At 42.5% G+C, this 20,778-nt stretch overlaps 1 protein-coding gene across 6 annotated transcripts in view; it reads right to left on the bottom strand.

Annotated features, from left to right (window-relative positions):
* Window positions 1-521: 521 nt before the first annotated feature.
* Window positions 522-20,778, bottom strand: part of DZIP1 (DAZ interacting zinc finger protein 1) — a 55,743-nt gene continuing 35,486 nt past the window's right edge. For 4 of the 6 annotated variants that reach the window (XM_058681719.1, XM_058681729.1, XM_058681740.1 and 1 more), the window contains 9 exons: window positions 15,756-15,815; window positions 10,083-10,225; window positions 9,478-9,640; window positions 9,045-9,174; window positions 8,200-8,253; window positions 6,139-6,332; window positions 4,548-4,678; window positions 3,156-3,330; window positions 522-1,582 (listed from right to left, as the gene is read on the bottom strand). In XM_058681719.1, the coding sequence (XP_058537702.1) occupies window positions 1,506-1,582; window positions 3,156-3,330; window positions 4,548-4,678; window positions 6,139-6,332; window positions 8,200-8,253; window positions 9,045-9,174; window positions 9,478-9,640; window positions 10,083-10,225; window positions 15,756-15,815 (1,127 nt within the window). In that variant the 3' untranslated portion in view covers window positions 522-1,505. The remainder of the gene's footprint in view (window positions 1,583-3,155; window positions 3,331-4,547; window positions 4,679-6,138; window positions 6,333-8,199; window positions 8,254-9,044; window positions 9,175-9,477; window positions 9,641-10,082; window positions 10,226-15,755; window positions 15,816-20,778) is intronic. The other 2 variants (XM_058681749.1, XM_058681760.1) reach the window with 1 other exon arrangement.

The raw sequence follows: 20,778 nt of genomic DNA, 5'->3' as shown, positions 1-20,778 counted from the left end.
GCCAACTGAGCCACCCAGGTGCCCCTCCTTTTGGCACATCTTCAGGATGAGGATTATGAAGTTGTTCTGATTAAAGGAACTAATGATGCATGTTAAAAAAGCAAAACAGACCCAAGGTCTGTTACAAGTATCTGTTAAATAAGTATGTTAAATAAGTATCTGTTTAAATAAGGTTGAGATAACACAGTGGCCCCTGTGCCTTTGCAGGCAGGATGTGGCTTTTGTGTGTTGCTTATCTCTGTCCTACTACCTGAAAATTTGAAAGCACTTACATACAAAGTGAGTACATCTGCATAAAATGGCCTGGGGGAAGTGTTAGAAAGGGTGCAAGCAGACAAGTGAAAGGGACCCCCGAGGAAGGGGCGAGGAAGGGGCAGGGAGGGGCAGAAGCATAATAAATTGTTGTGACTTTAGATTAGGCTGTTGTGGCACAGCTAACAGGGCAAGCCTACCCCCCCCCCCCCCCATAAAGTAAGTTTAGCTCAGAACTGTCTTTAATGAGTAATCAGCTACAGTCACAGTGATGTAATGGAGGCCTTTACTTAAAAGGTTGGCAAATTGAAAAAGACATCCAAAACCCAACAGACCATTAGTTAAAATGTTACCTTTTTTTTGGAAACAAGAGTACACGTAGTACCACAAAGTACAAAAAATGCAAAAAACAGTTTATATGAACTTTGCGACCATTGACAATTGTTAAGAACAGAACTAATAGTTTTGAGGTATTTTATAATATGGGTTGGGCATTTGAAAAAAGGGGGGAAAAACCCTACATACACATATAAATTCAGTAATGACCCAATCTTTTCATATTCTGATAAATTGACGTTTAAAACAGCTACATTTTATTCATAAAATATCCAAGGTAAAGGTTATACTGCAGAAATGGTGTTTAAAGTTCTAAAATAATTGTTTAATAACAACATGCTTACAATGGCTCAAAGCTGAGTCTGGTACAGGTACTTCTGGAAAATGTATTTAGTGTGGGCCTAGCTATATTTTTATAATTCTAAACTTATTTCTATGTGAAAAATAACCAGTCTACTCGTAAGATTTCACTGATTCCACTAATTCAGTTTTAAGCATACTAACAGAATTTTATAATAAATCACTTCCAGTGGGACAATGTATATAAGAAAGGTATTAAAAAAAAAAGCTTTAATTCGAACCCAAACTGGCTATAAGTTTAAAAAAAATTCACTTAAAAATTAGTCGAAAAAATGCGCTTAAACACTAGTGTACTGCTCTGAAGAGAAAACTTTTTATGACTTCAATGACACATTATTTTTAAGCAGCAGAAGTCTTAAACACCTTTGTATGCTTCGAAATACTGTTGACAGTTTTTGTTTTCAATACTGAATTAGGTGCTGTTAAAGAGACCCTTGTTCTTTGAATCCGCTTCCTTGTTCTTGTGGGAAATACCGTAGGGCAAGAGCGTTAAGGATCCTGTGGGCAGATTACTGAAATCCTGTTGGCGTCTGGACCTTCTGACTCTGGGGCTGTAGTCACACATCTGAAGAGTCACTCCAATCAGTCACAGTTACTAAGCTGCTTTTCAACGTGCTTGATTCATCTTGAAGTCCTGTGGGGGGAGGAAGAGGAGGCCTGAGTGATCAAACCAGCACACTGAGGAGCCTGTAAAACTCCGAAACTTGGGTGTCTGAGTCTGTTCACCCATCCACAGGCCCCAGCGTCCACAGGCTGTGGAGGAGGCTGGGTGCAGTCTGGCCACGGAATGGCCACGTCTCCTGGACACCCTCACTGGACCCCTACGTGGAGGCTGCCACTCAGCATCTCTCCTTCCCTGCATTCAGCACCAGGGTCTGGATCCTGACTGTGCTCCATAATGTTTTGTCACTGTTACGGACTCTGAGTAGTAGGTGTAAAGAAAGCAGAATCAAATTATAATAAGCCAAGTAGGAATTAAATGGTGGGGAAAAAAAAGGATTTTCTAGGGGATGTGGGCTTTAATATGATGTTAAGAAGTGTGCTGAGCCACCAAAATAGTGTGGTGCAGAGATTTCCACTTGAGTGCCCTCTAGACATCTTTTCTTTGAGGGGCGTGAGGTCATGCCACGGGGAGAAGAGAAAGGGAAGGTATTCAGAGCATCCTCTCGGTCCCGTGTGCATATAGTTACTGTAATGTACACACGGTCATCAGGTTGTGACTGTCAGAATCAACCTTCAGACAGCACAGGCAACCTGGTGATGGGCACGGTGTGGCAGTATAGGCACGGCTCCCACCCTGGAGGAGAGAAAAGTTGACTTGAAGGGTGGACATGGCAATGGCTCCTCTTGGCATCTTACAGAGTGAGGTGGCAAGAGATCTTGCTGAAAATGGAAAGGACAAAGGGAGAGGTCTGCATGTATTAAAGCTACCAATAGGGGCCTGAAGACCCTGAAGAGGGGTCATGAGAGGTGTAGTGAGGGGAGAAAATGAGCCAGACCCCCGTCTGTCTTAGCAGGACACCAACAGTTAACGTCTACAGGTGTTGAGTCTGGACACTAGCGTAACCCACTACTCACATGTGGGGGATCTCGAGGTAACATACGAGGTGAGGGGCACACAGAGGAGCCCTTCTGTGACCCTTGGCTTTCACCATGGGCAGAATTTCTTTGATTAAAAAATACATAGATTACATTTTATAATTTTAAAAATTAAACATACATTGAGACTTAAGTTCCCGGACTTAGCCAGATGCTAGGTCTCACCCAAGAACAATGTCACCTCAGGGTTTCATTTGTAATTCATCCCACTGGGTACGATGTTGCAAGAGAAATCTTTCTTCAAAGAAAATAAAAACATTTGATGTGTGAGCAGATTAATTCAGGAAGACTGCCAGAAGAATGGCCCCACTCAGGCGTGTGATCAGAAACTCTAATTTTCTGTGAGGCATCTGCATGAAGCATGAATATTTGTATGGGCGTTCTCAAAAATAATGTTAAAATTAAAGTAATAAAATTAAAATCCAAAGATTAGGCCCAAATTAAATAAATATATACAGATCAGATGTTGTGCACATTTAGTCCTTTTTAAAATAACATAAAGCATCGATACTTGTATGATATATTAAGTTTAATTAGATATTTATAAGGAAGAAACACAAATAATTACAAAGTGGACCAAGCTCCTGTAAGACGTTAAAGCAGCAAACCTTCTCCCTTTGGCCCCTGGAGATTAGATGCAACCCAGGCATTTGGCACTTGAGTAGAATTTGGCTCATTCTTCAAAGGTAGATGTTCCTTCTGTTCTTGCCCAGTTTTTTTCCCTAAAGATTTTTCTTCCTCTAAGGATGATATGTCCCAGTCTTCATCGTCCACATCTGTGCACTAAAAGAAAAGGAGAGTAATGAACGTTTCATAAAGACGCGGTCCATGTTAGTGCCCCTTGGTCGTTCTGTTGGCTAGACTGAGCTGCTGACACAGAATGACTTGAATTTGGGGAATCTCGGAGGATTGCCCATCTGGTCATTTCTGGAAGGGAATGAAACGAACTTGGAAAGCTGTGTTTTGAAAGCAGACAGAACCACCTCTTTTATTGTTTTTGTTTTTTGTTTTTTGTTTTGCCATGGAAATGTAGGTTTCCTACCTCCTCTACCAACCATGAGTTTCCAAAATCCCAGAAACACTATGTTGTAGTAGTAAAGTAAGGGTGCTCCCCAAGTAGGAACTAGGCAGGGTCTGGGGCTCTTCCCTCTGTGATAATGTGACACTGAACTGCAGGAGACGCCACACAAGGGCCCTGCAGAAAAGGCCCCGACTGAAGGAGCACACATTTCTACTGCCCCTTTTCTAAGGAAGACACATTAGCTTTCTCTTGCTTGAGTGATACATTTTGTCACTTTTGGCTTGTACAATACAAATAACACTACTAAAAGTAGTTTGGCAAAATGCTCTGGGTCCCTAGATGGGCAGGAGAAGAGTTAAATCTAAGCAAGCAGTGACTTGGAAGGCCCACTGGAAGACCCAGTCGGCACAGATGAGCGACGCCCGGAAATACAACAGGAGCCCTCCATCCACAGAAACACTTCCGGTGTCCTGGCGTTGGGACCTCAGAATGTGTCAGGGCCCCTCCTCCCTTCAGGAGGAAGAGCTTGGGCTCTGCCCTTAGATCTCTGATGCATTTCTCCACCAACGCCAGCTCCCAAGTGGGGCCAGACCTCGACAAGTCCCCATTTTACGGTCAGGTCATGCCGCCGACTCGGATCTGAGGCCCCAGGTTCTAGTCAGTCACACGTTTCTGTGTACAAACCGTCTAACACCTGCAAGTGTCAAGCCCGACATGTGACAGGCATTTGAAAACCTGTAGAACTTGATAAGCACATGTTGCCTTATTACCAGTTAGCACCCCAGTATCTTTGATTCTCTACAGAATGGAAAGAAAGGCAAGATGGCAAGTGAGATAAGGTAAAAGTCTCAACCTCTGGCTACACCAAGTAACTAGGTTTGTTTAATATTTCACTACAAAAAGGACATACAATTAGTAAGGATAACCCGTTAAAAGATGAATTTCTCTGTGTGTGTCTAGCAAGCAAAAGTGATTTCACCTTCAGGTCTTCTTTCAATTCTTTCTTGATGAACGCCTCGGCAACGTTAATCCCACCAAATGGCTTGTTCACACTTCCGTGATTTGAAACCGTCTTTTCAACTTTTTCGGTCAGCGTTTTAATGGAGGTTCCTATGTGACCAACAGGAAATAGGTACAGTTAAAAAAAAAAATCATTATCTATGTTTGGTTCCAAAATAACTTTACAGGTGACTTTGAAAAAATGTAAGCTTTGCAAAAAATCATATTTATTAAATTAAAATCAATTGATATATTTTGGGCATTGACAAAAAGTTACATTAATGCCCTTATAATAATCCCTTTTAAAAAGATCATGATCCCCTAGACTAGAAGTAATAAAGTTTTCATTTTAAATCAAAGAAGGATGGTTTCATTCAAGTTGTGGTCAGAAACGTTCATTTTGGATGCCTGGGTGGCTCAGTCGGTTAAGCATCTGACTTCGGCTCAGGTGGTGATCCCGCAGTTTGTGGGTTTGAGCCCCACGTCGGGCTCTGTGCTGACAGCTCAGAGCCTGGAACCTGCTTCGGATTCTGCGCCTCCCTCTCTCTCTGCCCCTCCCCACTCACACTCTTTCTTTCCTTCAAAAATAAATAAACATTAAAAAAAAAAAAGAAATGTTCATTTCAGCAAGGTAGTCTGTATAAGTGGAATATTCACGTGGGTATTTTCAAAAACAGTATTAACTGTTTTGAAATTAATTATATTTTACATAATTATGTGTACATATATAAATTGTATACAATACGGTAAATTAATGATATCTGAGGTGTTTGAAATATATAATGTTTAACTGCATTAAGCAGAACTTCTTTTTTAAGAAATGACCCTTATGCCCCACTTCTCTTCAAATTATCAGCAGTCCTACACTTGGCTTTTCTGCTCCTCTAGAACTGCCCCACCCAAAGGCAGCACGGTGCATAAGAACAGCCATTCTTACAGGCACCCAGTGTATGGGCTGAGTTGTATCCCTCCATGTGCATATGTTGATGTCCTGACCCCCAATATTTCAGAACATGATCTTATTTTGAGATAAGGCCTTTAAAGGGGTAATCAAATTAAAGTGAGGTCATTAGGGGGCGGGGCATAATCCAGTATGACTAGTGTCCTTATAAAAACGGGACATTCAGACACAAAGACGAACAGGGGCAAGGTGATGTGATGAGACACAGGGACCAGATGGCCATTGGCAAGCCAAGGCCAAAGGCTCACACCAGATCTTTCCCTCGTGGCCCTCACAAAGAACCAACCTTGCCACCCTTGATTTTGGCCTTCCAGCTTCTGGAACAGAGACAAGAAATTTGTTCAAAGCCACAAGGCGTGCAGCACTTTGTTCCTAAAGCCCTAGGAAACTGACACACTTAGGTATCCCCAGCTCCCTCCTTGCCTTCCACTTGCACATCAGTCAGTTGTTGTGCCCTGTCTGTCTTCCTTCGGCAACAGTAGCTTTTGGATTAGCCCCATCCTTCCTGTGAGCACTTTCCCAGCTCAGACTCCCGGTGCTTCGTGCCCCTAGTTAGGAAGCACTGTCCTAAACAAAATTTCCTGAAGGATTTTCAATGACAACAGCTCACCTGTGGGCTTGGGAGAAATATCGGAGTCCTCGATTTCACTACCCTCGGTCCAGTCAGTGTCACTTTTGACAGTGTTCTTTCCAAAGCTATTCTTGTTGCTTTTGGATGACTGCATGAGAAGTAAGTCTGGGGATGCGCATGCCTGGATGAGGTCCTCACCATCCAACTCTTCCTCTGAACTGAAGGGCGGCGTCCTAAACAAATGAAAACCCAAACGGCATTGTTTTCCCATTTCAGGATTTACAATGGTTCAGGATTTTCAGTCCCTTCACATTACAGGATATGCCTTTTAAAAGAGCATTCTATTTTACAGTGAGAAGTTCAGAGTAGTGTTTGTTCATTTAAGAATATTCTTTGAGTGGGGCGCCTGGGTGGCGCAGTCGGTTAAGCGTCCGACTTCGGCCAGGTCACCATCTCGCGGTCCGTGAGTTCGAGCCCCGCGTCAGGCTCTGGGCTGATGGCTCGGAGCCTGGAGCCTGTTTCCGATTCTGTGTCTCCCTCTCTCTCTGCCCCTCCCCCGTTCATGCTCTGTCTCTCTCTGTCCCAAAAATAAAAAAAAAAATAAAAAAAAAAAAACGTTGAAAAAAAAGAATATTCTTTGAGCACTTAGGGCTCCTGGGTGGCTCAGTCGGGTAAGTGTCTAACTCTTGATTTCGGCTCAGGTAATGATCCCAGCATCATGGGATCAAGTCCCGCGTGGGGCTCCATGCTAAGCGTGGAATCTGCTTAAGATTCTCTCTCTCCTGGGGTGCCTGGGGGCTCACTGGGTTAAGTGTCTGACTCTTGATTTCAGCTCAGGTCGTGATCTCACAGGCTCATGAGAGCCCAAGCTGGGCTCTGCACTGACAGCATGGACTCTGCTGGGTATTCTCTCTCTCCCTCTCTCTCTGCCCCTCCCCTTCTCTCTCTCTCTCAAAAAAAAAATATTCTTTGAGCATTTAAATTCCAGACAATGTTGTTATACTACATCCCATGAAATAAGGCTCTTCCTATGAGATTATTTACATGAAGAGTGCTTTTGAAGGGTAAATCATTTTTATTGCCTCTACTATATTTATACTGTCTCTAACTATATATATATAAATTAAATATATATTTATATATAGTTATATATATAGTTTATATATATATATAGTTTATATATATAGTTTATATATAACTATATATGGTTATTATATATATATTTATATATAGTTTATATATATAGTTTATATATATATTTATATATAGTTTATATATATATATATAGTTTATATTGTCTCTACTATATATACACAATGCCTCAAGAAGAGATATTTACAGTATTAATATTTCCAGAAAAAATTGATGATAAATTTCAGTTATGATAAAATTAAATTTACTTATAAATACTCAAATTTATATTTAAATTATATTCCCTTAAATATAAATTATAAGTAAAATAACAAAACTAAGAAACATTATTAAGTAAAAACAAAAATATACCTATAATTTATTAAGCCCCCATGAACTGCCAAGCACTGAGGCAAGCCCTTTTCATGTATTAATTTGTAGTAGAACTATCCTGTGAAAAAGGCAGCATCATCCCATTGAACAGATAAGGAAACAGGCTTAAACAGGTAAACTACTGAATCAGTGACACACAGTTTATGAGTAACTCAGCTAGGATTCTTAGTATCCCGAGAGGGCCGAAGACAGTAAGGTCTAGGGCCATTCCTGATTTCCACAAGGAGCGAGAAGACTGCAATATCATCTGACTGTGCTACCAAGAATCCAGCCGCTAAAAGTTGACATCATCCATTTAATTCTTTGTGCTTATTGAAAAGTACTGGACACTGAGGGGAGTAACGGAAATGACTCAGGGCGGTCTCACTTCTTAGTGGAGGTCAAGATGTGATAAGTGCTACTGACTTAAATAAAATCTGGTAAAGAAACAAAGACATGTCATAAAAGAGTAACAAATCAATTACGATGTTTAATCATTAGGGCTTTAGTTAATCACAGTGCACACACTAATTTACGATAAAAGGAACGTTCAGTGAAAATTTTTTAAATGGCTGCTCCCCGCTCCCAAGTACTCACGTAAGAGTTGAAGACTTTTTGGGAAAATGATCTTCTGTGATATTTTTCTTAATTCTAAAAAACAACAGAAAACGATTTCTAAACGGCATGGACATACAATAACATAATTTAATGTAAATTTCTATGGGATTGGTGATTGTGGCTTTGAACATATGTTAACGAGGATCAGCAGCAACGAGTGTGCCAGTGCCCGTGACAGGCTGGGAGGAGCTGTACATGTGACTCTTGGCTGAGTCAAACCTTGTTGTGGGGTGAGTGTGTGTCCCCCTACAATCCGTGTGTGGAACCCCTAACCCCCAATGTGATGCTCTCAGAAGAAGGGGTCTTTGGGAGGTAATTAGGTTTATCTGAGGTCATGAGAGTGGGGGCCCCCATAAATGGATTAGTGTCCTTTTTAAAAAGAGGAAGAGGGATCAGTCCTCTCTCTGCCTGCCATTGGAGGACACAGTGAGAAAAAAGGGAAAAAAGGCATCTGTCTGCAAGCCTGGAAGTGAGCTGCCACCAGAACCCAACCATACTGCACGCTGATTTCAGACTTCCAATCTCCAGAAGTGTGAGAAAACATATTGCTGTTGTTTAAAGCCACCCAGTCTATCAGGGGTGCCTGGGTGGCTCAGTCGATTGAGCATCCGACTTTGGCTCAGGTCATGATTTTGCAGTTCAGGAGTTCAAGCCCCGCATCGGGCTCCATGCTCACAGCCTGGAGCCTGGAGCCTGCTTTGGATTCTGTGTCTCCCTCTCTCTCTGCTCCTCCCCGGCTTGTGCTCTGTCTCTCTCTCTCTCAAAAATAAATAAACATTAAAAAAAACCTTTTATACAAAAATTTGAGCATTAAAAATACTCACTTGGGAACAGATGTCCTATCAGTGAAAACAGGTCTTTGCCTAATCAGTTGTCTGCTTTTGGGAGGAAGTTGCACTGCCTTGGGTATTTCTCCAGTTGAGAGGGTATCCATTTGAGAAGCACCATACTTATCTGGAATAGTAGTATCATTCGTGAATCTCCATTGCCTTGATGATCAGTGAGTGAAGAAGAAAATACCACAATACTGTCTACACTGGCAGTTGAAACCAACAAAGTCATCTCTTGGGTCTAGAGTCCACACCACAGGCAATTTTTAATATAAAAATAAAATCCGAGACCCAACATATAAATGGCTCATATGGTATTAGACTTGCCAATCAAGTTCTAGAGTTTGTGAGACATTTAAAATTATGAAAGAGAACTGGATTTCGCTCCTATGTGCAGAAAAGCAATGGCAGCCAGTTACGGGCTTACCTGAGGACAGTAAGTTTCTCTCCTCGATTTTACAGCTGACCTCACGTTCAAGGAATTCTCGAATTTGCTGAATGTTAGGTATTTGTCTTTCTCGTTCATGTCTTGCTGATTCCACAGTTCTTAGCACTCTACTGAAGTGATCACTTGAAATACCACGTATATCCTGAAGAGATGAACCGTTAACCGAATTATCCTGGCATGTTCTTCATTTCATGAACATTTGTTAGCACGAACTATGCCAACCTCTTGTCTTTATGGCTGCGTGTGAGGTAAGCGGATGCCCTAACATACCACAACACGCTATTCTGACCTCAAAAGGCACTCCCAGCGCAGTGGGACAGGGGATGTGTGAATGACTCTACATGATTGGTTAGCGGTGAGAGGCTGTTGAGTGCTAGGACCAAATGCACAGAGGTGTGTGTGTGTGTGTGTGTGTGTGTCTGTCTCTGTCTGTCTGACTAACCAACAATGCAAGGTGGGCCATCAGGACAGAATGAATCCACAAGGACAGAGCAGACATGCCTTCTTCTCTTCTCTGATCCCTTCCCATTGAGAAAGCAAAATAAAGCAAAACCAACAAGTGTTCCTGAAATGAATGAGCTTACCGCATTAATCCCCAAGGTTTCCAGTTTCTCCAGCAAACTCTGCTCCAACATGTTTCTGATTTCCTTATTGAGGGAGGGGTTACCCTTCAAAGCTTTCCTTAAATGTATCTTGTTGTTACTTAATTTCTGTTCATTCTCCCTTCCTGAAATAAGGTTTACAAAATGTGTTAAAAAAAATTAAATATTCCTGAACTGAAGTGTATTATGCTAAGCGAAAATAAGTCAGAGAAAAACAAGTATCATATGATTTCACTCACATGTGGAATTTAAGAAACAAAACAGACTGAACATAGGGAAAGGGAAGGAAAAATAAGATAAAAACAGAGTGGGAGGCAAACCATGAGACTCTTAAATACAGAGAACAAACTGAGGGTTGCTGGAGGCAATGGGGGGGGGTGGAGGATGGGCTAAATGGATGATGGACAGTAAGGAGGGCCCTTGTGATGAGCACTGGCTGTTATATGTATGTGATGAATCACTAGATTCAACTCCTGAAAGCAATACTACATTGTATCTTAACGAACTTGGATGTAAATTTAAAAAAGAAAAGAAAAGAAAAAAGAAAAGAGAAGAAAAAAGAAAAATACATAAAATCCCTAAGCAGAAAATGGCAAAACACCACTTTTAAACAGCAAGCAAGCATTTTGTAATACAGTTTTTGGGTCGTTTGGTCATTCAAGCACAATATATAATGCTGAAGTATCACAACTTTCAAAACTATCTTAAGTTTGCTTTAAAACTTCAGTGTCTTGGGGCGCCTGGGTGGCTCAGTCGGTTGGGCGTCCGACTTTGGCTCAGGTCATGATCTTGCGGTTTGTGGATTCGAGCCCCACGTCGGGCTCTGTGCTGACAGCTCGGAGCCTGGAGCCTGCTTCGGATTCTGTGTCTCCCTCTCTTTCTGCCCCCCCTGCCCCCCACACTCTGTCTCTCTCTTCTTCAAAAATAAATAAACATTAAAAAAAACTTCAGTGTCTTTAGGGGCACCTGTGTGTCTCAGTCGGTTAAGCGGCTGGCTCTTGTTTCTGTCTCAGGTCATGGTCTCACAGTTCATGGGTTCAAGCCCCATGTCTAGCTCTGCACTAACAGGTGCAGAGCCTGCTTGGGATTCTCCCTTTCCCTCTTTCTCTGCCCCTCCCACTTAACTGAATTATAACTAGATAAATAATGCAAGAGAAATGTCTCTATAGAAGCACGGTAGAAAAAATAAATTCTTTAGAAGTTCAATGGTTTATCCTAAAATTATTTTGCTACTTTCTGAAGAATTCATCTGTCTTAAATTCAGTTAGAATTTATGTATCATTTTATGAAGAAGCCCAGTTTACATTAAATAATTAAGTTTTTATTTAATAAATTCGGTAGAAGTTTATACAAAATTTCAAAACATGAAAATTATAACCCCTCCCAAAATATTTACCAAAATGAAAAAGAGGTTAATACAGGTCTTGGGAGAAGTATATTCTGTTTAAAAGAGCCTTTCTAATTAAAAGCAAAGAAAAAACAATAGGCCATATTCTAGCTTTTCCTTCCCACTAAAAAATGTCTACTTCAAGAGCATTTGGAGAAGGGGCATGTCTACATGACCCTGAACTGAGTCCGATGTCAAAGGAGCTGAGAATTTGATGCAAGAGGCCTCACAGTGGGCTGTTCAGACCCTTGGTGAATGTCCCAAGCCAGATCTGAGAGAACACATCACCAGTGCTATCATTTTGGAGTCTATTCTCCAAACAGGGGTGTTTCACCCAACAAGGGTAGCACCAGATGCCAGCATCTAGTGGGTCTGGGGCTCCAGGGGCTCCAGAGACACCCATTCTTCCCTCCCCCACCTCAGTCCATGGGAAGTGTAGGGACCCACGGCACTCAGATTGACAGAAGACCCTCAACAAAACGCTCTGTGGTTCAGATGTTCTCTAAACCTTAGTGCGATACCAGCAGGTAAAGAATGTTTCCGCTCATTAATAACCGGTTTTGCTGAGGGCAAAATCAGTCAAATGATGATATGTACATTAAATAGAAGGAAAGGTCCTGCATGATAATGCTTTGCTATACTTTGGTACTGCGGCTTGCTAAACTGAAATTATGAAATTTTGTAAGATTATATATTAATATAAGTCAGAAGTAATCTCAAATTTTATAGTCTCAGCATTCATGCTGTTTTCCCACCAATGTTTTCCCATATTCTGGAGCCACCTTAAAAAAAAAAAAAAAAAAAAAGCACTTCTGGGACGCCTGGGTGGCTCAGTTGGTTAAGCGGTTAAGCGTTTGACTTCATCTCAAATCATAATCTCACAGTCTGGTCTGTGAATTGGAGTCCAGTGTGGGGCTCTGTGCTGACAGCTCAGAACCTGGAGCCTGTTTCAGATACTGTGTCTCCCTCTCTCTGCCCTTCCCCCACTCACATTGTCTCTCTCTCTCTCTCTCTCTCTCTCTCTCTCTCCCTCTCTTTCAAAAACAAACAAACAAACAAACAAACAAACAAACAAACAAAAAAGCACTTCTGTCCTAGGAATGGATAATGCACCAAAATCCAGCTGCAGCCATGGCCGTGTCGTTGGCTTTGGCTGCTAGTTGGCCATCAAGTGCACAAATATCTAGGGCTAAAATGAGAAGAGGTACCAAGAGATGGCCTGGGAGTCATGGCGCTACCAGTGAAACAGACACACCTCTCGCCCTGTTTACACAAAGGTAATTTTGGGGTCAGTATCCAGGATATAAAAGGAACTGAAGACAAGCACAGCCAGAGAGGCTCCAGGCTCTGTCTGCTCCAGGACTGGGGTCAAGTGAACTGAATTTGCTGATTGGTCTGGGTTCATTCTCAACCCTGATGACAAATTCATTCTGATGACCGAGTTTCCCACAATGACTGCAGATTAAACATTTCCCTCTGTCCTCAAATTCACTTTATATGTTGATGCTTGCTTTGGATTATTCATTTATGAATAATTAGAAACCTCTTGGTAGGAGGCTCTCAGAAGGCTGGAGCTGGCCGATAAGAAGCAAAAGAAAGAATATAGAATGAACAGGAGAAAAAACATAAAGTTTTTATGTAAAGGTGGAATTAATCACTTGAAAGCCAATCACAGCTGAAGACTTTAATTAAAGCACATACCGCTCACAAGATCAGTAAGACAAAACTTTCTAAGGATCAGCATTTCCTCTCATTAAAAAATTTAAGGCATGGGGTGCCTGGGTCAGTCGGTTAAGCACCTGACGTTAGGTCAGGTCATGATCTCCCCGTTTGTGAGTTCAAGTCCCGCGTCGGGCTCTGTGCTGACACCTGGGAGCCTGGATCCTGCTTTAGATTCTGTGTCTCCCTCTCTCTCTGCCCCTACTTCTCCCTCTCTCTCTCACACAAATAAACATTAAAAAAAATTTTTTTTAAATGTAAAGCATACCCAGGTAGGTGGCCAGTGGATAACAGCCCACACAAATGATCAGTTATATCAGACTAATGACACAGCATTCATGGTGAGCAAATAATTGCAGTGCAAAGCAAACAGTAAAAAAAAACAAAACAGAATTTCCGAGTCGGAAGGGACTTCATCATCTAGTAATTAATTGTCTCATTTTTCACCTGAAGACACTAAAAACAGAGAGGTAAAGAGACTGCTCCAAGGGCACCCTGCCAGTCCTGGACCAGCCTGCCTCTCTCACTTCATTCCTTGCATTAAACTACGGAAAGCAGAACACCTGGACTTTAGTTCCAGTCCCGTCACTAATGAAGCCCAACAGCTTGGAGCAAGCTCCCGATCGCCCTGTGTTTCGAGGTTCTGAACAATAAAACGGCCCCTGAGAGCCCTCCTGGCCCTCACATCCTAACGTCCTATAGGACAGCAAGATCAAATACGCCTCTCTGGGACTGTCAAAAAAGTACGGACGCAGAAATAGTCATGCATGCCTTACTTCTTGGTAACAGCCACAGCGCTTTGCAAACAAACCACTGCCAAAATTTAGCTGCACAGATATCATCGCAAAATGTTAGCACAGCTGAGGAATTTATTGATGGCAATTAATCTGCTGGCCCCATGGAAGCACTGGAAGGATTCATTGGGTCCCTGGCTTCTGTAACAGTGTGCTTGGGACTCAGGGCTTTCTGGTGGTCTCCAGCCCTTTCCTATGTCCCACTAGAGCTGTGTCTGAACGCAGTCGAGGGTGGCAAAGATTATTTTCTTTCCCAGTCTGGTCCCTTGCATGTGGCAACACAACCAATGACGGTGTTTGCCGCCCAAACTCACCCCCTACATGGTCTGGGTAGAGAATTTTAAAAGAAACAGAAGCAGAAGGGTGCAGCGGGAGGAAGCAGGGCCCCAAGTGATGGTGGACAAAGCAGGACTCTTCTTGGAACCTAGATGACTCGTTTTTTAAATGAGTGTGAACCGTATGATTTGGGGCTCCTGTTTAAAAATTTTGGACCCTTTCTATGAACCTCCTGATGCATTACATAGATTCTTCACAGAATAAGATATTTTGTGTTCCAGACATCAGTAAATGACATGGAGGAGGGAGAAAGCATGTTACTTGAAAGCAAATTGAAAATACACATTGCATAGATTTTATAGATGTGCCTGGTTTAGTCACTTCTCAATTTCTAAACAATTTGGAAAAAGTTGTCTAGATAACACAGAAGAAGTTATAATAACTATTAAGAATTTGCAAATTGGAATATATAATTTTAATTCTCGGGGCGGCTGGGTGGCTCAAGTCTGTTAAGCCTCCAACTTCAGCTCAGGTCATGATCTCATATTTCGTGAGTTTGAGCCCTGCATTGGGCTCTGTGCTGACAGCTCAGAGCCTGGAGCCTGCTTCAGATTCTGTGTCTCCCTCTCTCTCTCCCCCTCCCCCACTTGTGCTTTCTTTCTTCTCTCTCTCTCTCTCTCTCTCTCTCTCTCTCTCTGTCTCTCTCTCTGTCTCTCTCTCAAAAATAAAGATTAAAAAATTTTTTAATAAAAAAATTTTAATTCTCTAACACAAATGGCAAGGCCAGAATCTATATACATATTAACCATTTGCTTTCTCCTGAAGAGGTGATAAATGGTCAAGCATTATCACTGTTAAGGAGAAAATGATGATAAACAGATTCAGATGTAATGGTGTTAGGATCTACAAGTCTGGCATAGAAAATACTCTTAATAATGTGGAACATTTTTCATAAACTTCAAAATTAATGGACAGAAAGTGATTTTGAGAACTGCCAAATGAATAAGCAACAATTGCTCTAATTATCTCCCCAAACCTTGAACAGCTCCCAAATTTGCCCACACAGCTATTATTCTGCACCTAAATATTCTACATTGAGAGCTTAAACATTACGATTTTCTTGCTATTAAAATCATTTTGAAATGGGTACTTCACCCACTCCTTTCCCAGATCCAGGGTGTGAGAAATACCTACTGTGCGACGAATATTTTTGTTATCATCGGGCACATGACTGACACAAAAATGTCTTATTCAGATGCTAAGAATGCAGGAATGCAGGGGAAAGAAAATATAACAGCATGTTCAAGGAGTAAGATGACAGCTTACTACAGATAGACTGAAAGCATAATCTCCAAACCTAAATGTCTTCCCTACTTTGGATACGGTGTGACAAAAACCACTGGATCGGATTCAAGGCTTGCGTTTTGGCATCTAAGTAGACTCTAGGCAGGTAGGACCCCTGATGGAGCCCTTGGTTACCTTTTTCTTCCTCTGAAAGCTCTTCTATTGGTTCCAGTATGTGCGATGGGAATGCCTGTTCTATCGATGAGGAAAAATAAGAACAGTACAAACAGGACAACAGCAAAGTAAAATTAGTTTCCTTGCAAACAACTTTGAGACCCATATAGTTCCGCAGTATTTTAATCATGCCCCAAATAGCAGGATTCGCTGGGGGAAAATATATGGAGGCAGTCAGTTAAAGCTGGTCACTTTTTCGTGATATCTTCTCTTTCCACGTCTTTTCCATCAAGTCCCCTCTCAGGAAATTATATTTTCAAATAATTACACCCAGTTTCTCACTCAGCAACCTCGTGCCTGATGCGATTCTTTTAAGGACACAACTGCAAAAGGTCTTCTTCACTTATCCACCACCCCCCCCCCAAATACTTTCCTTATAAGGTATTTTGATAGGGTGGCTAAAGAGAAAATTAATGAAGTGATTTCAGTTCCAAAAATAAAAATATTTGAAAATGCCCAAGGCTCTGGGATTCCCACTTGTCATTAGCCCCGGGGCCTTTAAGTGGGAGGACCGGGATGGTGGAGGACGGGTGGCCCGAGGGGCAGTGGGAGGACTAAGACCCTGTCCTTATATGCCTCTGTGTCCCCAAACCACGGTTCAACACCTGCTTCCACTCTGGGAAAGCCACCAGGGCAAGGCTGCGGACAGACTGCACATGAAGGCAGGCTGTTCCCAATCCCACCCCAGAACAGGGCCCGGTGTGTGTGTGGGGGGGGGGGGGGTGCGGGGGGGGGGGGTGCGGAGATGAGGCCTCCTGGTGACTGTGCACTAGGAAACCCATAGGCAGCACAGATAAAGCTAAATGCCATCCCATCAATAGAGGGAAAGTTCCTTCCTGGGGAAGGTCAGGTTTGGGCGTCAGGCAGTCAGGTTTCAGACACGGGATAAAATGCAGAGATCTAGCTTAGGAAGTGCGTGCTTCACTCGTCTTCAGCTTGGAGACTGCCACAGGGACCTCCCCAGGGAGCTCTCCACCTGCACCCACAGGGCCGAGGCCATTTCATTCCACCACCTGACCCCAGAGTGGGTGACCTTGAAGGTAGTAACTGCCAACAATTACTGAGAGCCCACCAGCTTGTCGGGCACAGATCTATGTGCTTTGCACAGATTCCCTAAGATTTAATACCCCCTACTCTGATGTTCTAGATTTAATTTGCTGAAGGGTACTTCTGGTACTCTGTTTTAGGCATCTACAAACATATGCACACATGTACAGGGACACACAAATAAATACATATATGTTATACTTAAGTATATATAAATAGGCTCTTATAGCTTATTCAGCAACCAAGTCAACCTATCTAACGTTGACTGGGAGAAATGCATTTTAAACTTCTGGAACTTCTGGAACACGGCCTAGCAAATAGTAGTCTAATTTTGAAACATGAACATGATCACACAAAGAAGCATTTAATTACATCCATGGATCACGGCTGCTGAACATTAGAAATGTGCTTTCGAATTTGTCATTCAGCAGCAAGATTTTAAAGTCATATAAATAAAGAAAAAATCCTGTAGGGGCGCCTGGGTGGCGCAGTCGGTTAAGCATCCGACTTCAGCCAGGTCACGATCTCGCGGTCTGTGAGTTCGAGCCCCGCGTCAGGCTCTGGACTGATGATGGCTCGGAGCCTGGAGCCTATTTCCGATTCTGTGTCTCCCTCTCTCTCTGCCCCTCCCCCGTTCATGCTCTGTCTCTCTCTGTCCCAAAAATAAATAAAAAACGTGGAAGAAAAATTTTTTTTTTAAAAAAAGAAAAAATCCTGTAATTATGTGTGGCGATGGATGTTAACTAGACCCTGTGGTGATCATTTCACAATATATACAATTACCAAATCATTATGTTGTACACCTGATAGGTGTTATAGATCAATTTTATCTCAGTAAAATATTAAAAAAATTAAAAGGTAAAGTTACACAAATAGACTATTTACTAGTTTGAACTGCTGAAAGTAGGGATTTTTAGGAGGAGAGCTAATTTCAATTTTTAAAGTCACATGGTATATATTTTATTATACTTTGTGAAAATGACAAAAATAAAGTTATGAGGAAAATCTCCCTAAAATCTCCCCAAACCATCATATGCATATTTATTATCATTGTATTACAGAGATCATCTTAGGACTTATTTCTCTGGAGTCAGGATAAATCTTCAAAACTGTGACCTTTGCTCCTGTGGGGCAGAGGACAGGGTTCTAGGGGAGGGAAGCCAGGCTCCTACAATAAAGCAAGTGAGGCCCACCAGACCCCAGCTCCCTAAACTAGCAGACTGATGTCCAAGTGTGAAGAGAAGGGACTGCCATTCTTATACCTTATAAGCCACAGGTCCAGCCTCCAAACGACCCAGTTCCTGCCCTGGTTTGAGATCTCCATCCAGGGTGAGAGCTGAAGTCTCTCCCCTGTGAACGCTCCAGAGGCTTCCAGAAAAATCGTTATGTCAGTCTCCTACCATAACCTCCAGAAGACAGACTCTTAGATCTCTATCCAGCCCTTTGGCACTTGTTGGCCGCACCCCAGAAGCTAACGTTTGGCCAGGGCTTGCTCACTGGCTCCTGTTCCAAAGGTCCTGCTTCACCTGATCCTCACCACAGCCCACCAAAGTAGCCAATACTACTCTCCCCATTTGTCAGGCAGGGAAACCCAAACCTACGGCTTCCTGAGTCAACTATGAATCCAGACTGTCTGCTTCCCTTCAAAGTCTAGGCTCTTGGCCATGAAGCCATGTGCCTTCCCACTGGCAATGGCTGCATCTGTCTCCCAGAGTCCTCTAAATGGCACGGTCTCCGTGAGCTCATCGTGTTCTTAACGCTTCCCTCATCCTCGCCTGAACCATCTGCACCTGTACCTTTCCACCAATTCCCGGGAATGGCTGGTATGTCTGCCCCCTCTTGTTTCAAAACCTCAACCCCAATTCCTAGGTGAAGAATCTCCTGTAGACCACTACTCGAGCCCCAGCTGGTCTCTCCAGCTCCGATTCTTTGAATACACTCTGGTCAGGCTAAGCTTCCGCAAGCTTAGCCCTCCAAGTCTGGCCACACCCAGCCTCAAGAACATTCAGAAGCTACATAATGTCACAAGAACGGCCTGAACAGCTATAGTCTGGCACACAGCGCTTGCCATGAACAGTCTCAACCAACCTTACTTCCTTCAAATCTCTTCTGCATACTCTATGCTCAGCCAAATAATTCATCTGCACCATTAATTCACATCTAGTGCGTTCCTGTTACCTTTTGCTTCTATTTTTTGCTTTGTCTTGGCTGAAAGGAGTGGCCTACACCCCTGCCTCCTCTCTGGGACAGCCCACATCTTGTAACTGATCGCTCGATCCAGGAAAATTCTGAACTGCCCATCCCAGCTCTAAAGCCCCCGGTTAGATCTGACGAGGCCTCCACTGCAGCTGTATCTGGGTTCAGCGTCCCCTTCCACCCACGTCTTCTCTCACGGGGGTTGTCCAAGAGCACTGCCCAATAACCTCCCACCTGCAGATCTCCAACCTCAGACAGTGAGTAATCACGACATTTCTCACAGTAAAGAACCTCATCAAGCTCTGAGATGGAAAAGGAAAGACTGAGACGTAATCGGGCTAAATAATGTTATGCAATACAGACTTACTCTCCCTGCCCCCTCCCCCACCCCTACCGTTGGGGACACTGCCATGGCCGGGGGTGGGGGGCAGGTCAGTGGGCCCCCGTACTAGCCTCCTCCTTGCTCCTGCCCATTGAGATGCTCACAAATCAGCTCAGATCCCAATCCAAAGACTGCAGGCCTCATGCCAGGTCTGGCTGGCATTTAAAATTAGCATTTTAATCCCAGCAGATGCCAACAAGGGGGCATGGCTGGTTCATGCAGTCCAGCTCCAATCAGGGCAAAGTCCATAAGGAACACAGTGCTTTGAAACTGATGGATTTGTCAGGACTCTTGAATTAACTCCAGACAGCTTACTTACTTACTTACATACTTACTATAGGGGTCCAAAATACTAAACATACTTACTATAGGGGTGCCAAAAATATTTATATTTTTTGTTTTAACAAAGAAAATGTAGACCTCAGACACTGTCACACAAAAGGCTAATGATAACAAAGTAACAAAAGACAGAAGAAGAAACTATAGCGCGCTGTGAAAGTACAGAGAAGCAGTCAGCAATGCGTTATAAAAATCAACCCTGAAAAAGAAGGCAAGACAGAGATTTTAGACCCAAGATAAAGAATATGAGTAGGGAGCAATTGCCAGGGGAAGTTTTCTTGTCTGTTCAATATTAAAGCAAATTGACATAGATGCAACATATATTTTATCTTTTACTGGCCCAGAGGGAGAAAACCCGAGTGTTCTATAAACACTTGCCAATAATAACACCCACTAAGTAGGGAATTTATGCATCACATAGTGTGAACACATATGCTCAAGGGTATTGATCCTCCTGAAATGCCTGAAATGACCTTTGGAAAAAAAAAGTGAGGGGCAATAAACACTTCATGAGTCCATCAGTGAGCAAAGAGATAATTACAAAAGGCCACGATCATATGAACCACAACACTTCTGAAGACACAAAGTCTGATATGACTGACCATGGATTTAAGTCTAACTAAAATGCAATGAAGTAATCATTTACATTCCAGAAGCATTTGTAGATAACAGAAAAAAGTTGATTCCTCTCCCATTTTAATTCAGTTAATACACAGGTGACCACAGGAAAACAATGTACTAAAAACATGCTTGCAAAGACTGTAAACACTTTAATAGTATAAAAATAAAATACGGCTACAAAAATTCACCCTATCTATTGGATCATGTGATTAACAATTATCATCCTTGTGCCCCTGGTCCAAGAATGGACTCCTGGCAGTGATTTCCACCAGTGGTTCCTACTTTTCCCTTTGGTTTCCATCACATGTCTTTTCTAGATTTTTCCAACCAATCGCTGAAACTGTTTGTTTAAAAAAGGTGATTTGCTGCCACACTGAAAGTTACAAAAACAGTCACACA

This window comes from Neofelis nebulosa, chromosome 1 (genome assembly GCF_028018385.1).
Source record: "Neofelis nebulosa isolate mNeoNeb1 chromosome 1, mNeoNeb1.pri, whole genome shotgun sequence".
NCBI lineage: Eukaryota > Metazoa > Chordata > Mammalia > Carnivora > Felidae > Neofelis > Neofelis nebulosa.
The sequence above is the reverse complement of the archived record's forward strand: the minus strand, read 5'-3'. Positions and strand labels throughout refer to the sequence as shown.